The sequence below is a fragment of the Jaculus jaculus genome, chromosome 6 (genome assembly GCF_020740685.1).
Source record: "Jaculus jaculus isolate mJacJac1 chromosome 6, mJacJac1.mat.Y.cur, whole genome shotgun sequence".
Lineage (NCBI taxonomy): Eukaryota > Metazoa > Chordata > Mammalia > Rodentia > Dipodidae > Jaculus > Jaculus jaculus.
Window position 1 is genome coordinate 45,192,792 of NC_059107.1, and position 20,781 is coordinate 45,213,572.

Here is a 20,781-nt window from a genome sequence, read left to right on the forward strand (position 1 = left end):
CAGCCCTGATCTGGGGCTGGAAAGATGCCTCGACCATTAAAGCGCTTGCCTGAAAAGCCTAACGACCTGGGTCTGATTCCCCAGTACCCACATGTGGCCAGATGCACAAAGAGGAGCATGTATTTGGAGACCCTTTGCAGTGGCTTGAGGCCCTGGCACACCCATTCTGTCTCTCTTCTTGCAAATAAATAATTTTTCTTGTTTTACTAATAAATTCCTAATTTTATTTTCTTCACAGGCTATCTTTTTAAAAAATATTTTATTTTCTGGGTGTGGTGGTGCATGCCTTTAATCCCAGCACTTGGGAGGCAGAGGTAGGAGGATTGCTGTGAGTTTGAGGCCACCTTGAGACTACATAGTGAATTCCAGGTCAGCCTGGGCTAGAGTGAGACTCTACTTTGAAACCCTTCCCCCAAAATTATTTTATTTATGAGAGAATGGGCAGACCAGGGCCTCTAGCTACTGCAAACAAATCTCCAGACTCATGTGCCACCTTGTGCATCTGGCTTATGTGGGTACTGGGGACTCAAACCTGAGTCCTTTGGCTTTGCAGGCAAGCCCCTTAACCACTAAGCCATCTCTCCAGGACGCCCCCTTTTTTTTGAGGTAGGCTCTCAGCCTAGCCCAGACTAACCTGTAACTCACTATATAATCTCAGGTTGGCCTTGAACTCACAATAATTCTTATCTTAGCCTCCCAAGTGCTGGAATTAAAAGCAGGCAACACCATGCCCGGCCCTTAAACTGGTTTTTGTCAGGTATGTTTTCAGCAAAGGTCTAATATAGCTCTTAAGTATAAGGGCCTGGGAGCACCTGGGTTTGACTTCCCAGCCCCCAGATCAAAAGCTGGGTGTGTCCACTCACATCTGTAACCCTAGTCAAGCAAGGGGCACAGACCAAAGAATGGCTGGGGATCACTGACTGAAAATAGCAGCTAGGTTGAAATAGACTCCTTCTAAAAGAAAGTATCAGGCTGGGTCTGGTGGCATATGCCTTTAATCCTTGGGATGCAGAGGTAGGAAGATTGCCATGAGTTTGAGGCCACCCTGAGATGACATAGTTAATTCCAAGTCAGCCTGAGCTAGAGTGAGACCCTACCTCAAAATAAAAAAGAAAACATACAGATGAGCAATATAGGAGGGCATTCAATACTATCCTCTGGCCTGGGTGTGCGCAAATGCATATGCAGGTACATGTAACACACATTCCAAAGGAAACAAAAAAGCAACAATTGCAGCAGGAGGCAGCTGGATTTCAAGATCAAGAAATCAAGGCTGAGATGTCCTCAGAACTTCCCGAAATGCTGCAGCCATACCTGGTCCTTTTGTTTCTTCCAGAGCTCCACTGCACCTGAAACTGCCCACTCCCAGCCTTCTCCTTAGGCACAGTAATAATCACTTTCAGTCAGATATGGTTACCCAGAGGCAACTATATCCCAAATGACATACCACCCACAAGCCCACAGGAATTAACAAGAAAGATGTCCACAAGATGACAGACTGCAGGAAGAATTTGTAAGATGGGAAAGGAAAACAAAACTTTCTCTTAGCAAGCCAGAGTGAAGTATAGGAAACAAGAGGCGGGTTTAAAACAGGAGAATATTTAATCTATCCCCAAATCCAAATCAGAACATGAAGGTAATTGTAGGAAAGCCATCTATCTATACCAGACAAGATGTAGCTGGCTCCCTGCTCTTATTCCTAGAATGCTAACACTTGACATTTGCAAGGGAATTAACTGTCCTTGATTACTTGCAGCAACTGAAATAAATTATATTCCTCTTTCAGAGTTCTGCTGCTGAGGCTGGAAGGAGATGGGGTATGGAGGAGAAAGGAGCATCATCCACAACAAGCTGCTCAAAGAACAGTTGAGGACAACACAGGGCCACCACAGGCAAACAGGATGCACTGGTGTAGCCAGAACCGAAAACAGTTGGACTGGCCAGGGAATGAATCTGCCAGCTCGTCCGAGTTCAGATATGGCTTCAATATTTTGTTTGTTATCCTCAGCCAGAGCCCTTAGGAGCAAAGCCTTCAACATCCCTTTCAGGCTCCCTGCTGGTTGGTTTCATCATTGTCCCGCCTCTTCCAAATCTGTCAAAAATAAAAACAGACATCCATAAGTTGGTCAGAAAGTACTCAATCAGCTAGGCGTGGTGGCGCCCGCCTTTAATCCCAGCACTCTGGAGGCAGAGGTAGGAGGATTGCCATGAGTTCAAGGCCACTCTGGACCAGAGTGAGACCCTACCTCGAAAAGGAAAAAAAAAAGGAAGTACTCAATCCACAGTCAGCCATCAACAAACCTACCACTCTGCTGATATAAGTGCTACATCCTTGGAAAATGATTCATACTCTTCCAAAATACTCCCTTTCATTCTTCCACCCCTCCTCTCCTTTGCTTGACTCCAAACCTCTATTCTTTTTTTTTTTTTTTTACTTTTTTTTGTTTATTTTTTTTATTTATCTGAGAGCGATAGAGAGAAAGAGGCAAAGAGAGAGAGAAAGAGAGAGAATGGGCGTGCCAGGGCCTCCAGCCACTGCAAACGAACTCCAGATGCATGCGCCCCCTTGTGCATGGGGTCCTGGGGAATTGAGCCTCGAGCCAGGGTCCTTAGGCTTCACAGGCATGTGCTTAACCGCTAAGCCATCTCTCCAGCCCAAACCTCTATTCTTTTTTTGGATCTTCAAGGTAGGGTCTCACTGACCTAGGCTGACCTGGAATTCACTATGTAGTCTCAGGGTGGCCTCAAACTCATGGCAATCCGCCTACCTCTGCCTCCCTAGTGCTGGGAATAAAAGCATGCACCACCATACCCGACTCACTCTCTCTCTTTTTTTTTTAATTATTTTGATCTATTTATTTGCGAGAGAAAGAGGCAGAGATGAGATAGGAAGAGAGAGAGAGACAGACAGAGAATGGGTGTGCCAAGGCCTCCAGCTACTGCAAACAAACTCCAAACGCATGCACCACCTTGTGCATCTGGCTTACGGGGGTCCTGGGGAATTGAGCAGAGGTCCTTTGGCTTTGCAGGCAAACGCCTTAACCTCTAAGCCATTTCTCCAGCTCTCTATTCCTTTTGAAAAAACTATTTTGAGAGACAGAGAGAAAGAATAGGTGCGCCAGGGCCTCTAGCTACTGAAAATGAACTCCAAGCATGCTCCACCTTGTGCATCTGGCTTATGTGTGTGCTGGGGAATCAAACCCAGGCCTTAGGTTGAAATGCAAGCACCTTAACGGCTAAGTCATCTCTCCAGCCCCAAACCCTTATTCTTCCATTCGCGTGTACTACCTTGGGCACATGTGCAACCCTGTGTGCTTGTGTCACCTTATGTGCCTGGACCTGGAGAATTGAACATGGGTCCTCAGGCTTCACAGGCAACTGCCTAGTCAGATCTCCAGCTGCAAACCTCTAGTCTTTAAAAAAAAAAAAGAAACCCAAGCATGGTAATGCACACCTTTAACCCCAGCATTTGGGAGGCAGAGGTAGGAGGATTGTTGTGAGTCTGAAGGCAGCCTAGAACTAGAGTAAATTCCAGAACAGCCTGGGCTAGAGTGAGACCCTACCTTGAAAAAAACCAAAACATTAAAAAAAAAAAAATCTCTGGCCAGGCATGGTGTACATGCCTTTAATCCCAGTATTTGGCAGGCAGAGGTAGGAGGATCACTGTGAGTTCAAGGCCACCCTGAGACTACATAGTGAATTCCAGGTCATCCTGAGCTAGAGAAAAACCCTTACCTCAAAAAACAAAACAAAACAAAATCTCTGACTACCAATGTGACAATGTAACAAATGAGTTTCTCATTTAATAATAATAATAAAAAGCAGGGCTGGAGAGATAGCTTATCAGTTAAGGCGCCTGACTGCAAAGCCAAAGGACCTCAGTTCGATTCCCCAGGACCCACATAAGCCAGATGCACAAGGTGGCACATGAATCTACAGTTAGTTTGCAGTGGCTAGAGTCCCTGGCACGCCACTTCTCTCTCTCTCTCTTCCTCTGTCTCTCAAATAAATAAATATTTTTTAAAAATTGTGTAACAAGCTGGGCGTGGTGGCACACGCCTTTAATCCCAGCACTTGGGAGGCAGAGTAGGAGGATCACAATGAGTTCAAGGCCACCCTGAGACTACATAGTGAATTCCAGGTCAGCTTGAGCTACACAGTCAGACCCTACCTCTAAAAAACATCTAGAAATTAAAGCTGGGCATGGTGGTACATGCCTTTAATCCCAGCACTCAGGAGGCAGAGGTAGAGGACTGCTGTGAGTTCGAGGCCACCCTGAGACTACATAATGAATTCCAGGTCAGCCTCGGCTAGAGTGAGACCCTACCTCGAAAAACAAAAACAAAAAAAAATAAATAAAATAAATAAATCTAGACAGCTAGGGGTGTAGCTCAATAGTACATAACACATGTTTTGCATACATGGACAACCCTGGGCCCATACTTGATCTTTGCCAAAGAGCCACAAGCAATGAGGCTCTGGGTTCAATTTTCAGCATTCCAGAAAATTAAATTAAGATTAAGAAAATACACTGCATGGCCAAACATACAGCCATAGACAAGGCCACTGAGGAAAGAGTTGCCTCAGGAAACAGGTTCTCGCTGTGCTCTTTGGCAAAGCTGTGGCTTCTCTTAGTTCAACCCTCCTTCGTGCATCAGGCTGTTCTCTACAGTGCTCCTCGGGCTCTCAATCCAGCACAGAAGACAGTCAAGATGGCTGGCATTCTAAAAAAGATGTGCAGAAAGCAACAGGGCCACAAAGAAGAGGGCTGACTAACTCTACCAGAGCTGACTTCCAGCACCCCCCCTCAGAGTCCAGGCTCTTCCTCCTCAAAACTGGCCCATAAGTCTTTGCAAATACAACAAACTCAGGCTTGACTGCTTGTCAATCACCCTGCTTCCCTACTCTGCTCTTCAGCAGATTTTCAGGATCATCTATCTGGCCTCACATCACTCTCTAGTCACTTGGACCTCCAAACAAGGTTCCCACTCAAACCCACTCCCTGCCTCAGCCCACACCCACCTGAATGTATGCCTCTGACAGTGTGATCATCTGAGGAAGGATGTCAGTCACCTGAAGGTCTTGTAATTCATACCATTTGCCAGTCCCCTGCAGAAAGAAAATACAGAGGACTGGGTAAATATGATGTCTAAAACCACAGGGTATATATAAACAGAAAGGGTCACAACAAGAGTTAGAAAAGTCAGAACAGCCACCAGACATCAACCAACAAAAAAGTGTCACACCAGGCATGGTAGCACACAACTTTAATCCCAGCACTCAGGAGGCAGAGGTAGGAGGATCTGTGAGTTTGAGGCCAGCCTGGGAATACAGTGAGTTCCAGGTCTGCTGGGTTAAAGCAATACCCTACCTCAAAAAACCAACAACAAGAAAGTGTCATCAGGCGGGAGGTATGTGGACTATACTAGGCATGAGTCAAGTAATCGTTTTGGCAACCTCAATTCTTGTCGAGGAGTCTTTGAAGTACAATAGAGTCCCAAACATTTTTGCTTTATATATTATTTATTTGGAAAGGGGGAGATAGAAAAAGCAAGGATAGGAGTGCCAGGGTCTCTAGCCACTGCAAACGAACTCCAGACACATGTGCCATGTTGTACAGCTGGCTTATGTGGATAATGGGGAATCAAACCTGGGTCCTTAACCTTCACAGGCAAGTAGCTTAACTGTTAAGCCCTACTTTAAAAATTTTTTATTTATTTGCAAAAAGAGAGAGAGAGTGCACGCCAGTTGTGGTGGTACACATCAGTAGGAAATTGCTGAAGAGGTGGAGGCAACAGGATCAGGATCAGAGAAAGAGAGAGGGGAGGGGAGGGAAGGAGAGGAGAGGAGAGAGAGGAAGGGAAAAAAAGAGGGAGAGACAGAGAATGGGTTGTGGTGCCAGGGCCTCCAGATGCTACAAACTAAGTCCACATGCATGCGGCACTGCATCTGACTTTACACGGGCGCTAGGGAATTGAACCCAGGTGATTAGGCTTTGCAGGCAAGCACCTTAACTGCTAAGCCATCTCTCCAGCCTCTTCCTCTCTCTCTCATTCATTCATTCATTCACTTAGGGAGTCAGTATGTCAAGTAGTCCAGGCTGGCCTCAAACTCACTATGTAGCTGAGGATGACCTTGAAGTTCTGATCATCTGGCATCTACTTCTCAAGTGCTGGGACTATGGGCATATACCATCATGCTCAGTTTATGTGGTGCTGGGTCTTGAGCCCAGGGATTGAGTATGCTAGGAAAGTGCTGTACCAACTAAGCTATATCCCCAGCCCTCACATATGCATTTGTGTGTGTGTGTGTGTGTGTGTATGCGCACGCGCACACACACACACACACACATTTATTTATTTATTTATTTATTTCATTTATTTGAGGGCTGGAGAAATGGCTTATTAAGGCTTTTGCCTGCAAAGCCAAAGGATACCAGTTCAATTCTCCAGGACCCACGTAAGGCAGATGCACAAGGGAGTGCATGTGTCTGGAGTTTGTTTGCAGTGGCCAGAGGCCCTGATGCACCCATTCTCTCTCTCTCCCCCCCCCCAAATAGAGAATGGAATTTCAAAGGGGAAAGTATGGGGGGGGGGAACGAAGGGAATTACCATGGGATATTTTTTTATAATCATGGAAAATGCTAATAAAAATTTAAATATATATATATATATATATATATATATATATATATATATATTTAAAAACATTTTATTTTTTTATTGGTTCATTTTTTATTTATTTATTTGAGAGCGACAGACATAGAGAGAAAGACAGATAGAGGAAGAGAGAGAGAATAGGCGCGCCAGGGCTTCCAGCCACTGCAAACGAACTCCAGACGCGTGCGCCCCCTTGTGTATCTGGCTAACGTGGGACCTGGGGAACTGAGCCTCGAACAGGGGTCCTTAGGCTTCATAGGCAAGCGCTTAACCGCTAAGCCATCTCTCCAGCCCAAACATTTTATTTATTTGACAGTGAGGGAGCACTAGGACCTCCAGCCACTGCTAATGAACTCCATATACATGTGCCACCTGGTGCATCTGGCTGTAAGTGGATCCTGGCAAACAGGCTTTGCAGGAAACTGCCTTAACCACTGAGCCATCTCTCCAGCCCACTTCTGCACTTAAAAAAATATTTTATTATTTATTTATTTATGTATTTGACAGAGAAAGATGGGGGGGAATGAATGAGAATGGGTGTATCAAAGCCCTTGTGCATCTGGTTTATGTGGGTCCTGGTGAACTGAACCTGGGTCCCTTGGCTTTGCAGGCAAACACCTTAACCGCTGAGTCATCTCTCCAGCCCACTTCTGCACTTTTTGAAGGAGAATATAGGTGGGCATTTGACAGGAGAAAAGAGGAAGTGCTCCAATCCTCACCCAAGATGTTTCTTTCTCCAGAAATGGTTAACGAGAGCAGTGCACTTACTGCTGGGAGGGAGATAGTCTTTCCCGGCACACCCTCCGCCGTGCCCACTAAAGCAGCCGCAAACGCTAAAGAAAGAGCACCTACCGACCATGGGCACGGGACAGCACCCTAGACTGCTCCCTTGGCTGCAAACCCAGATAAGTGGATGTGTCCACACTACCTCCCAACATGCTGCCATGAACAAGGGGAAGAAGTTTCTAAAGTAAGGCACAGACGCCCACCCAAACCCCCAACAAGCGACTAAGCTGCAATCACAGAACACAGACAGTGCAGGCATTGTGGATATTCCAAGAGATCACACCCAGGGACTGTAAAGAAAGCCCATGAGCAGGCCCCATTCCTAGTTCAAGGAAAGGCTAATAACATGGATTTTGAAAGCATGTTTCTGGATATAAATGCTACTTCCACTGACTTCAGAAAAATCACTCAAACTCTGAGCCTAAAAAAAGATGATACATCTGCCCAGAACATGTATTTTAAGGACACAATAAAAGATAACAGGGAACAAGTATTTAGTGTTCTTCCTAAAACATAAGAATACCCTTGTGGGCTGGAGAGATGGATCAGCAGTAAAGGTGCTTGCCCGTAAAATCTAACAATTACCCAGTACCTATGCAAAGCTAGATGCATAAGGTGGTGCATGTATCTGGAATCTTTTTACAGTGGCTAGAGACCCTGGTACACTCATTCTATCTACCAGGCAAGGTGATACACAACTTTAATCCCAGCACTTGGGTGGCAGAGATAGGAAGCACTGTGATTTGGAGGCCAGCCTGAGACTACATAATGAATTCCAGGCCAGCCTGGGCTACAGTGAGACCCTATCTTGAAAAACCAAAAGAAAAAAAAAAGCCCTTGGTAAACAAACCTAGTTATTACTAAGCCAACAGTCCTAGAATACACTAATCAAATTAAAGCAACCTGTGCTAAAAATCTGTGTGACAAGTATACTGCAAAGACATGTTTTCTGTTTTCAGCTTGAAACAAATACACAAAATTTTTGAGTAAGAGAGTCTCGAGCTGGGCATGGTGGCACACCTGTAATCCTGGCAACTGAGGAGTCTGAGGCAGGGGGAGTGTCATGAGTTGGAAGCTTCCAGGCTACACAGTGAATTGGAGGCAAGCCTAGTCTACAATGTATGATCCTATTCAAAGCAACAAAAAAGAGAGCCTTCTCAAACTTTCATTTCATGCACGTCCTAGAGTCTTATTTACAATATGGTTTCTGGTACAGTAGGTCTGCAGAAGGCTGGGACTAACCACTGTTAACAAGCCCTCAGATGATGCCGCTGCTGCTGGTCTGAGGATCCCACTCTGGTTGGGCTATGGTCCAGAAACAGAGATTCTTTTCTAATGAATCTCCCAGGGAACTTTATAATAGCAGCATGCCTCATTCTTCCTCCAGATCATCTAAAGCGGTTCCCTATTCTTCCTTTTTTAGTTTATTTATTTACAAGCAGAGAGAGACAGGAGGGACAGGGGAGAGAGAATGGGTATGCCAGGGCCTCTAGCCAATGCAAACCAACCCCAGATGCATGTGCCACTTTGTACAACTGGCTCTATGTGGGTACTGGGGAACTGAACCAGGGCTGTTAGGTCTTGCAGGCAAGCACCTTAACTGCTGAGCCATCTCTCCAGTCCCTCTATTTACTTTGTTTTTATCTGAGAAAGAGAGAGAGAATGGGCATGCCAAGGCCTGTAGCCACTGCAAACAAACTCCAGAAGCATCTGCCACCTTGTGCATCTGGCTTACATGGGACCTGGAGAAAAGAACCTGGGTGCTTAGGCTTCACAGGCAAGTGCCTTAACAGCTAAGCCATCTCTCCAGTGCCAGGCCTCCTTTTAAAATATTTTTATTTATTTGACAGAGAGAGAGAGAGGGAGACAGAGAGTCATACAGAATGGGCATGCCAGGGCCTCCTGCCACTACAAATAAACTCCAGATATAAGCACCACTTTGTGCATCTGACATTATATGGGTACAGAGGAATCGAACCTGGGCCATCAAGCTTTGTAAGCAAGCACTTTTAACTTTTCTCCAGCCCCAGATCCTTAATCTTGATACCAAAAAAAAGCTGTTTTGCACCAGGTAGTTCAGGTGCTCATGCAGTATAGGATCTGCATCAATATTCCTGGCCTCTACACCAGCTAAAAACCAGTGATCTACTATAGGTGGCCTGGGATGGTAACTAGGAACCAGAATTTTGGAAAGCTCCCCAGTGTGTCAAAAGTGAGAGGCTCTAAACTAATGACTGACTGCTCAGTTACTTGCAGAACTCTGAAGCCAGGCCAAGAAAGGGCAAAGTGAAGGGGCACAGGAAAGCCACCTGTTTTTGCCACCGCACTCCACACCAGGAGCCACTCACATGATGAAGCACATGGATCCGGTAGGAGCCCTCAGAGGGCTTCCCATCATGCACGATGTTGGCAATGAGGTCGTAGGTGGTGTTCTTGTGGACTGCCTGTACTTCTTCAGACAAGTATTCTCTCAGATCCACATTTCTAGAAATGATAAAAAGAAAGCCACAACATGAGACCAAGGCTGTGAAGTTAGACTGTCCTGTGCAAACAGACTGCAAAGCTGCTGATCTCTATGTCAGGACCCTAGCTTTGTGGTTGCAGTCATCAAAGTACAGATTAGTAAAAAAAAAAAAAAAAAAACACAAAATTTGCCACCAGTGACAGGCTGTATAGGAACGCACCCTTTAGAAGCATATCCAGGAATTAAAAGTGCAGGGTCTAGCCTCATTGGGATTTGAACAAGAACCCTGAAGTCACCTCATAACTGTGAGTTTAAGCAGATTACAAAACCCAAGCCTCTTCTGAGGCACAGCATCAGTGTTACCTCCATGTCCTCTGAGCACAGGCCTATCTGAGAAAGCAAAGCAGCTCAAGGCTGCAACCAGACTCATGGAAAGCTGATCACATGATGTCACACACTGTCACTGCGTGTCAGCATCACAATAACCTCAACCTAAAACCAGGCACAATACCCCAGATTTATTTTCAGAAATCTTAATCTTGGCTTTTTTTTTTTTTTTTTTGGTAGGGTCTTACTCTAGTCCAGGCTGACCTTCAACTTATTTTGTAGTCCCAGGCTAACCTCAGATGAACTCATAGTGGTCTGGAGTTAAAGGCTTACACTACCGTATATGTTTTCAGACCAAGAAAAGCCTATGGAAGCAGGCACTGAAGAAGAAACAGGAGTCCAGACAGCCTCTTGCCTATCTTTCTGATTCTTTTCTTTCCCCCTTCCTGAGACAGAGTCTTGCTCTGTAGTCCTAGCTGGCTAGCCTGGAACTTGCTATGTAGACCAAGCTGGCCTTAAGCTTGTGGCAGTCCTCCTTGCTCCGCCTTCCAAGTGCTATGATTACTGGAATTCACCTTCCCACCTGACTTGTTTCCTTTTAACATCATTTTTATCCCTCTCTCATTTTACAACCTATCTTCACCTTCTTTGTGTAACCTTGACTAGCCAACAGCTTCTAGATTTCTTAGTTCTAACTGCTCAATAAAACTACATGCTAGGATTCTTCCACTAGTACTTTGACTGACTGATTTCTCAGTACTGGGAATCTGTCCCACGTATACTTGCCCTACACTTATTACCAAGAGTTCTAAAAGGGAGCCAGGCACAGTGGTGCAATGCCTTTAATCCCAGCACTAGGAAGGCAGAGGTGGAAGGATCACTGTGAGTTCAAGGCCATCTGAGAATAGAGTGAATTCCAGGTTAGCCTGAGCTGGAGGTGAGACCCTACCTTGAAAAATCAAGAGTTCTTAAAAACCAGGCTATACCAACAGCTTTTAAATCAATCTTAAAATTTCATTAATTTATTTGGGCACAGAGCCTCACTTTATAGCCCAAGCTGGCCTGGAATTGACTAGGTAATCCAGACTAGCCTTGACTTCTTGGCCAGAGTCACCACATTTACTTGGTAAGGCACTGAAAGAAAGAAAGGAAGGTAGAAAGGTAGGAGTGGACAAGAATAAAGGATGGTGGCTCAAAGAGAACAAAAATACAGGAAGTGGAGGGTGCTAGGAACTACCACATGGACCCCATGACTATGCAAAGAAAAGCATCTAAGAAGTGGGTGGGGCCATGCCTGTGTGTCCATGCCCCATCGTGTGCCCCTCATCCTGCTCAGAGCAGGACAATAGCTTGTAGGAATCCACGGAACAAAACAGCATCAGGTATTTCTCTGAGCCATAGCTAAGGACCAAAGAAATAAAGCTTTACAAACACGCCAATTTTCATCCTTTCCTGTCCTCCTCAGTCCCCCTCTGCCCCATGCTGACCGAAATTCTTCCACTGTAAGGCAGATGAAGGGTCGGCATCTGTAGGAAGTGATCAGCAAGGCTAAAGTACCCACTCCTCCCATGGAAAAAGCCAAGTCCATCCATCAGCTCATTGCTAATGTCTTTTCTAATCACCATCACCCAGACCTCTCCCAGTCTTTAAGTCTGAGTAACTGGCTCACCCACAGGAAAGAGGAATGTGAGGCAGGCAAGCAGGCAGGGCATGGCAAGGCACATCAGGACTGGCTGGCACAGGCTTCAAGCTTGTTTCTGGTACATTTGAAATGCACAGGACATTTGATTTTTTTTTTTTTTTTTTTTTTTTTTTTGGTTTTTCGAGATAGGGTCTCACTCTAGCCAAGGCTGACCTGGAATTCACTATGGAGTCTCAGGGTGGCCTCGAACTCATGGCAATCCTCCTATTTCTGCCTCCCGAGTGCTGGGATTAAAGGCGTGCGCCACCACGCCCAGCTTTACATTTGATTTTTGATATCTGAACATTCCACTCTTAAAGGTGGAAAGTATTCTCAACATATTAAAAAAAAAAAAAATTTGAGCTGGGCATGGTAGCACACGCCTTTAATCCCAGCACTCTGGAGGCTGAGGTAGGAGGACTGCCATGAGTTCAAGGCCATTCTCAGACTACTGAGTGAATTCTCGGTCAGCCTGGGCTAGAGTGAAACCCTACCTCAAAAATAAACAAATAGGGCTGGAGAGATGGCTTAGCAGTTAAGGCGCATGCCTGTGAAGCCTAAGGACCCAGGTTCAATTCTCCAGGTCCCAAATAAGCCAAATGTACATGGTGGCACATACATCTGGAGTTCATTTTCAGTGGCTGAAGGTCCAGGAGCACCCATTCTCTCTCTCTCTCTCTCTCTCTCTCACTGATAAATAAATCTTAAAAAAAATAAGTAAACACAAAATAATATCTTAGTGTGGAACTGGACAGATGACAGTTCAGCTGTTAAAGGTGCTTGCCTGCAAAGTCTGACAGCCTGGGTTTGATTCCCCAATACCCACATAAAGCTAGATGCACAAAGTGGAACATGCATCTGGAGTTTCTGGTGGCAAGAGGTCCTGGGACTCTCTTTCTCTATCTGCCCCTTTGTCTCTCTACTTCAAATAATGAAAATATATTTTTTTAAGTCTTACATGGATGGGTTTGGTGGAACATGCCTTTAATCCTAGCACTAAGTAGACAGAGATAGGAGGATTGCTTTTAGTTCAAGGCCAGCATGATACTATATAGTGAATTTCAAGTCAGCCTGAGCTATAGCAAGACTCTACCTCAGAAAAAAAAAAAAAAAAAAAAAAAAACCTTAATATACATTTTATGTGTTCAATTCTACCCATCAGCTGAAGTATAAATGTATACTGGTTATTGAAAAGCAAGGTGCTATAATAAATGCTTACTGTGAATATTAAGATTTTTCAAGATAGCCGGGCATAGCAGCACATGCCTTCAATCCCAGCACTTGGGAGGTGGAGGTAGGAGGGCTGCCATGAGTTCAAGGCCACCCTGATACAACATAGTAAATTCCAGGTCAGCCTGGGCTAGAGTGAGACTCTACCTCAAAAAACAAAAACAAACAAACAACAAAAAAGATAAGTATTTGTAAAACTACCTGGTATGCTACCACTTATAAATTGATAAACAATAATTTCACACCATCTGTAAAAACCTATATAGTGGCCATGTCAAATTACATATCTTCATTTCGGTTCATGACTATATTAGCTTTTCAAAAACATGGAGTGTCAAAGGTAATAAGCTGTAATACATAAAAATACAGCTGGGCCTGGAGAGATGGCTTAGCAGTTAAGGCGTCTGCCTGCAAAGCCAAAGGATCCCGGTTCAACTCTCCAGGACCCATGTAAGCCAGATGCACAGGGGGTGCGTGTATCTGGAGTTCCTTTGCAGTGGCTGCAGGCCCTGGCACAACCATTCTATCTATCTCTCCCTGTTTCTCTCTCTCAAATAAGTAAATAAAATCTATTAAAAAAAAAGAAAGAAACACATATTTTAAAAAAATACAGCTATACAGCTTCAATTAACTTCAATTATCTCTGTCAGTGAGAGCAATTTGTTTTTACTGACTAATATATCATCCCATATATATTCCAGTGAGGCCATAGTAACCATTCCTTATGGTACAGCCCCATAATCCTGGCAAATCAAGAGGATCACAATTCAAGGCCATCCTGAGTTACACTGCACGACGTTTAGAAAAAAAACTTGATGCTCAAGCTGGAATAACCAAATTCCACCCTAAGCTATCATGTAAAGGCTGGAAGCCCTCACCAGGTGCAGCAGAGCAGCCAGCCTGAACTATGTAGCAGCACAAAGTGTAAGAAGCCAGGTGTGGCAGGGCACGCCTTGAGTCCCAGCACTCAGGAGACAGAGGTGAAAGGATCCCTATAAGTTCGAGGGCAGCCTGGGACTAGAGTGAGTTCCCAGTCAGCCAACCAAACAGCCACCCCACCAAAAAAAAAAAAAAAAAAGCACAAATATACATCCTCTATGACAAAACAAAGCAGTTATACACACGTGATAGGGAAATTAACAATGGTGGGATTCTTCTCCACAAAGAAGTTGTTCTTAGTGAATCTCTTGATACAAAAGATTAGATATGGAGGCAGCTTGGTGAGCTGGAAACGCTTCAGAAAGTTCTCTTTGTAAGTCTTGTATTCCTAGAGAGAGAGAAAATTGTCACGAGTGCTAGAGGTCAGAAGGGATTAGAGTAGGGTCATGTGTTTTGCTTTTTATTTTAATTTGAATATTTTATTAATTTTCAAGTTTCAAGAACTGAAATGACAAAAAGAGAGAGAGGATGGGCATGTAAGGACCTCTTGCCACTGCAAACAAACTCCAGATCCATGCACCACTTTGTTCATCTGGTTTTACATGAGGAATGCAGCATCAAACCCAGGCCAGCAGGCTTCGTAAACAAGCGCCTTTAACTGCCTTTAACCTCTTAGCCATCTCCCCAGGCCAATAATTTTTTTTCTCCCAAAGCAGGGTCTCACTCTAGCCCAGGCTGACTTGGAATACACTATGTAGTCTCAAACTCTAGGCTATTCTCCTACATCTACCTCCTGAGTACTGGGATTAAAGGCATGTGACAACATACTGGGCTGCAAATAATTTTTTTAAATATTTTATTTATTTATTTGACAGAGAAGATGGGAGAAACAGAGAGAATGGGCGCACCAGGGCCTCCAACCACTGCAAATGAACTCCAGATGGATGCACCCTTGTGCATCTGGCTGACATGGGTACTGGGGAGTTGAACCTGGGTCCTTATGCTTTGCAGGCAAATGCCATTAACTGCTAAGCCATCTTCCCAGCCCCCCAAAAACTTATTTTTTCAGTTTTTTGAAATAGGGTTTCATTCTACCCCAGGCTGACCTGGAACTCACTGTATAGTCTCAAGGTAGTCTCAAACTCACAGCGATCTTCCTACCTCTGCCTCCTGAGTGCTGGGATTAAAGGCATGTGCCACCATGACAGGCCCAGGGAAACTTTTTGTTAAATACTATAATCTGGGCTGGAGAGATGTTAGCAGTTAAGGCATTTTCTGCAAAGCCTAAGGAACTAGGTTCGATTCCTCAGTACCCACATCAGTCAGATGTACATGGTGACATATGCGCTTGGAGTTCATTTGCAGTGACTAGAGACCACGGTGTTCCCCTTGTCTCTCTCTCTCAAATAAATAAATAAATAAATAAAAGGAAATACTAGGGGCTGGAGAGAGGGCTTAGCGGTTAAGCGCTTGCCTGTGATGCCTAAGGGCCCCAGTTCGAGGCTCAAATCCCCAGGACCCACGTAAGCCAGATGCACAAGGTGGCACATGCATCTGGAATTCATTTGCAGTGGCTGGAGGCCCTGGCACGCCCATTCTCTCTCTCTGCCTCTTTCTCTCTGTCACTCTCAAATAAATAAATAAAAAAAAAAAGAAATATTGAATCCCTCTGTGTTGGAATTGTAAGTTATATAATCGTGTTATACTGACTGTGAACAGTTGTATATCAAGGACAGGTGCAACAGTACAAGCTGGTAATCCTATTGGAAGGACTGAGCCCAGGAGTTCAAGGCCAACCAAGGCAACACAGTGAGACAGTCTTAAAAATAGATGTGTTTAAAGCCAGGCATGGTGGCGCATACCTTTAATCTCAGCACTTGGGAGGCAGAGGTAGGAGGATTACTGTGAGTTTGAGGCCACATAGTTAGAACATATAGTGAATTCCAGGTCAGCCTGAAGTAGAGTGAGACCCTGCCTTGGGAAAAAAAAAAAAAAAAAACTACTAATATATATGTATGTATGTATGTATGTATGCATGCATGCATGTATTAGATGTGTTCACTTGGGCAACACATATATAAAAATGGACTGATACAGAGAATAGCATGGTCCCTGTACAAGGATGACATGCAAATTTGTGAAGGGTCCCAGATATTTAAAAACAAAAAAAGTAAATAAATAAAACAGAGGGAGTCAGGTATGGTGGTGCATGGAATGAATAAGCAAGTCACAAAAATAAAAATTCAATAAATAAATGTCATAAAGGAAGTATTGTGAGTCAAGATAATTAAGTTATTCATATTCTGTGATTTGTGATGTGGGGAAACGGGTGGAGTTGGAAATAACACTTGTGCCTCAATGTGGACCTCCTCAGTGTATAATCCCCCAGGAGTTTTGGGTGTGCAGGTCCACGGGTGGAGGGTGTAGCTCCTGTGAGCAGAGGAAAGGCTGCCCGAGCCCATGGTGGCTGCCTGTCAGCCCGAGCCAGGCTGTGTCCTCGAGGAGAGATGGAGTCCCGTGTGTCTTTCCTTTGTCCTAAGTCCATGCAGCCCCAGTCTAGGAGTGTGGATAGTTACAGAGGGAGGGAAAGTGGTTGGATTTGGCTCCTAAAGCATTAAGTTAAAAGAACAAGCTGTCTCTCCTCCTTCAAATTTTATTTTTATTTATTTATTTGACAGAGGAAGGGGGTGGGGAGAGTGAGAAACAGAGAGAATGGATGGTTGTGCCAGGGCCTCCAGCCACTGCAAACGAACTCCAGACATATGTACAACCTTGTGCATCTGGCTTAAATGGGTACCGAGGAACTGAACCTGGATTCTTAGGCTTTGTAGGCAATTGCCTTAACCACTAAGTCATCTCTCCAATCCCTGCTGTTCCTTTCCTTTCCTCGTTTCTTTTCTATTGAGGTAGGGTCTCGCACTAGCCCAGGCTGACCTGGGATTCACTATGTAGTCTCAGAGTGGCCTTGTCCTCACAGTGATCCTCCTACCTCTGTCTCCTGAGTGCTGGGATTAAAGGTGTCTGCCACCATGCCTGGCTGTTGTTTTTTGTTTTTAATTTTATTTATTTACATGTATATGGGAATGAACTATAAGAACTATGGAAAAGAACAGTGAGAATATTTATGGATCTTATAAATATCTTGTCTGAGAATAGTGCTGTGAGGTGCTTTTCTACTAAATTCCTTACTTGTAATTTGCCCTGAAGTTAATCTTACATTCATGTAACACAAATGCTTAAAGCAACATGACGACTATTTTCCTTTGCCTTGGTGGCTGGACCTTCAACTAGAATGGCACAGATGACCAGTATTGACAAGCAATGTTTAGAGGCTGACTGGACTTTAGCTGTGCTCTTTGCCCAATTTCCTCAATGGTCTGGTTAGACTTTTTTTTTTTTTTTTTTTTGAGGGAGAGCATGAGCAAGAGAGAGAAAAAAATAGAGAAAATATGAATGAGCATACCAGGGCCTCTAGCCACTGGAAATGAACTCCAGATATATGTGCCACTTTGTGCATCATGGGTACATGCCTTTAATTCAGGAGGTGGAGGAAGGAGGTTCACTATGAGTTCAAGGCCACCCTGAGACTACGTAATGAAAGCCAGGTCAGCCTGGGCTTGAACAAGACCCTACCTTGAAAAACAAAACAGAAAACAAAGAGAGAGAGAGAGAGAGAGAGAGAGGGAGAGAGAGAGAGAGAGAGGGAGAGAATGGGAGGGAGGGAAAAAAGAAAGTTCTTTGCAGTGCTAGAGACACTTGCTTAGAGAGAAGGTTCAGCAGTAAGGCACTTGCCTGCGAAGCCTAAGGACTCAAATTTGGTTCCCCAGTACCCACGTAAGCCAGATGTACAAGGGGGCACATGTGTCTGGAGTTCGTTTACAGTGGTGGCACACCCATTCATTCTTATAAATAAGTAAATAAATAAGGCTGAAGAGATGAGTTAGTGGTTAGCGGTCACTCTCATAAATAAATACAGAATTTCTTTAAAAAGACAGTTGCTTATAAAGTCTGTTCATCTGGATTCAATTCCCCAGTACCCTTGTAAACCCACATGCACCAAGTGACATGTGTTTGGAGTTCATTTGCAGCAGCACAAGTGCCTAGTGTACCAAGATGCACTCTCTCTTAAATAAATAAATAAATATTTTTAACAGGTTTACTGCCCTTTGCCTATACAATGTTCAACTTGTTCACTTTTACTGATCTTTGGCTAGTCAATAAAAACACTAATGAGTGTCTGTGTGCAAAAGCTACAGCCACAGAAACAACAGAACAGCAGCAATGGTGGATGCAGCAGGTTCACTCAAGGTTTAAATAACTCCAGGGACTCCTTTTCCTCAGGCTGCGCTAGGGGCAACTAACACATGCTTGGGTAACTCCAAGGGTTAGTCTCCTATCTCTCAGGCTCTGCTATAACAAGTAGCTAGCCTGCTCTTGGATAAATGACTCCAAGGGTTAGTTTCTGTAATTCCAGGGCTGTGGCCCATGGGAGGACACACACATGTTCTTAACCTCTTAAATCTTATAAGAATATAATGCATAAGAAACAGAATAGTACTTGATATATCATGTGTGCTCAACAAATATTAGCAACTATTAAGTAAATAAAATAGGGGCTAGAGAGATGGCTCAGTGGTTAAAGGCACTTCCTACACAGGCATGAGGGCCTGACAACATACAAGTTTGAATCTTTAACCTCCAGTCTATAAGGAGCAGAGACTGGAGAATCACTAGAGCTCAATGTAGGCTGTAGAATCACCAAGATACCATCACAAGGAAAAGCAGGCAGGTAAATGATAGAGAGACAGATATCTGATGTTCTCCAGACACCACAAGCAAACCCACAGGGTGCCATAAGCACATGGGGTGTTACATCAACACACACATTACATACCCCATACCACACATACCCACCCCCCCACACAAAATAAAATTAAAATATGCACATTCCAGTCGGGCATGGTGGCTAACACCTTTAATCCCAGCACTCAGGAGACAGAGGTAGGAGGATTGCCATGACTTCAAGGCGACCCTGAGATTACATAGTGAATTCCAGGTCAGCCTGGGCTCAAGTAAAACCCTACCTCAATAAAATCAAATCAAATCAAATTGCAAATTCCAAGACCATCTAGATAATAACCTTTAAAATACAAAGTAAAAGGTTTGGTTCTGGCATTACCACAAGGGGAATTCAAAACCTGCTCCCAACCAAACAGGTAAGAGTTATTGTAGGGCCATATAGCAAATGAAGAAAAATTTACAAAGGAAAGTGGCTTAGTGCTTTCCCTAAAATGTTTTTAAAAGGTTGAGGAGAGGGCTGGAGAGATGGCTTAGTGGTTAAGTGTTTGCCTGTGAAGCCTAAGGACCCCGATTCGAGGCTCAATTCTCCAGGACCCACGTTAGCCAGATGCACAAGGGGGCGCACGCGTCTGGAGTTCGTTTGCAGTGGCTGGAAGCCCTGGCGCGCCCATTCTCTCTCTCTCTTTCTCTCTTTCTGCCTCTGGCACTCTCAAATAAATAAATAAAAATGAACAAAAAAATTTTTTTAAAAAAGGTTGAAGGAGATTGCTCAGTGGCTAAAGACACTTGTTTGCAAAGCCTGGGTTCAATTCCTCAGTATCCATGTGAAACCAGACACACAAAGTGCATGCATCTGGATTTGTTTGCAGCAGCAAAAGGCTCTGATGTGCCCATTCACTTTTTTTCTCTCTCTCAAATAAATATATTTTAATGCTATTAAAATACAATAAAGTTACAAAGAGTCTGTGATATCTGAACCTTAACTATCCCTTGCAGCTCAATGAAAAGGAAATTCCATTCCAGAGGAGACCCCTTCCCCCAACTCCCAAAAGAACATCTTCCCAGGAGGTCAGGATGTTAGCATTTCTGATACTGCCCCAGCAACATGTTCCTGAGATTAAATTACAGGTAAATTCCAAAAATATTGACAAAAAAGAGGAAAATAAACAAATTCAAAATAATAGCTGGAGCCAAGCATGGTGGCACTCAGTGTAATCCCAGCACTTGGGAGGGGTTCAGGAGCATTGAGAGGTATGACAAAAGACACTTTATAATACACACATCACAATTATGTAAGGACTTCCAAATATAAAAATGCAAAGGGGCTAAGGGTGTACAGCCCACTGTAGAGCACCAGCCTCCCACCCGCAGAACTTTGGTTTGACCCCGAGTACTGAAGAAAGTGAAAACTAAGGGAAGCGGAGAACAAGGGTGAGCATCAGCAGGGCAGGTGTGCAGCTGAGCTACCTTCTCGGTGATGCCGTTGAACTTGGCCAGGATGTTGAAGAGTGGCACCTGGGGGATAATGAGCTGCTCCTTCTCATCCTTATACAGGGGGGCGGTAGGGAGGTCCAGAGTCAGGTACATGAACGTGGACTCCACCATTGTCTCCTGGTACTCGTCATTATGGAGTAGCTGCTCTTTCTCTTCCGCCGGCTAGAAACGAGAGGGAAGAAAAAGCAGGAAAGGAGTGTGGGCAGCACAGAGCAAACCCATGGGGAAAGATGATGCTTTGTCACACTTCCTTCACTGTCAGAGCAGAGAGGTGCCCAGGGCACAGGCAGCAGCACTACCTGATGACAGCTTGTCCTTTTGTGAGTGGCTGTGTGGGTGTTAGGTGAAAAGAGAAAAGGGTTGAAGAGAAGGGAGGAAGAGATCTTAAAGGGGGAGAGAATAACGTTACGTGACATAAAAGCAGGAGGAACTATTTGGGGGGAGAATGGCACGTATATGTA

The 20,781-nt window shown here is 44.4% G+C and overlaps 1 protein-coding gene and 1 non-coding gene across 2 annotated transcripts in view; one reads left to right on the plus strand and one right to left on the minus strand.

Moving 5' to 3' along the window:
- Positions 1–1,583: 1,583 nt before the first annotated feature.
- Positions 1,584–20,781, minus strand: part of Usp39 (ubiquitin specific peptidase 39) — a 39,670-nt gene continuing 20,472 nt past the window's right edge. The window contains exons 9-13 of the mRNA XM_045151883.1: positions 20,294–20,482; positions 14,272–14,414; positions 9,794–9,929; positions 5,023–5,109; positions 1,584–2,092 (exon numbers count right to left, since the gene is read on the minus strand). Coding sequence (XP_045007818.1) covers positions 2,045–2,092; positions 5,023–5,109; positions 9,794–9,929; positions 14,272–14,414; positions 20,294–20,482 — 603 coding nt within the window. The 3' untranslated portion in view covers positions 1,584–2,044. The remainder of the gene's footprint in view (positions 2,093–5,022; positions 5,110–9,793; positions 9,930–14,271; positions 14,415–20,293; positions 20,483–20,781) is intronic.
- On the plus strand, positions 16,081–16,183 carry LOC123461868. The gene has a single exon (XR_006637928.1). It is a non-coding gene; the product is annotated as a U6 spliceosomal RNA (small nuclear RNA).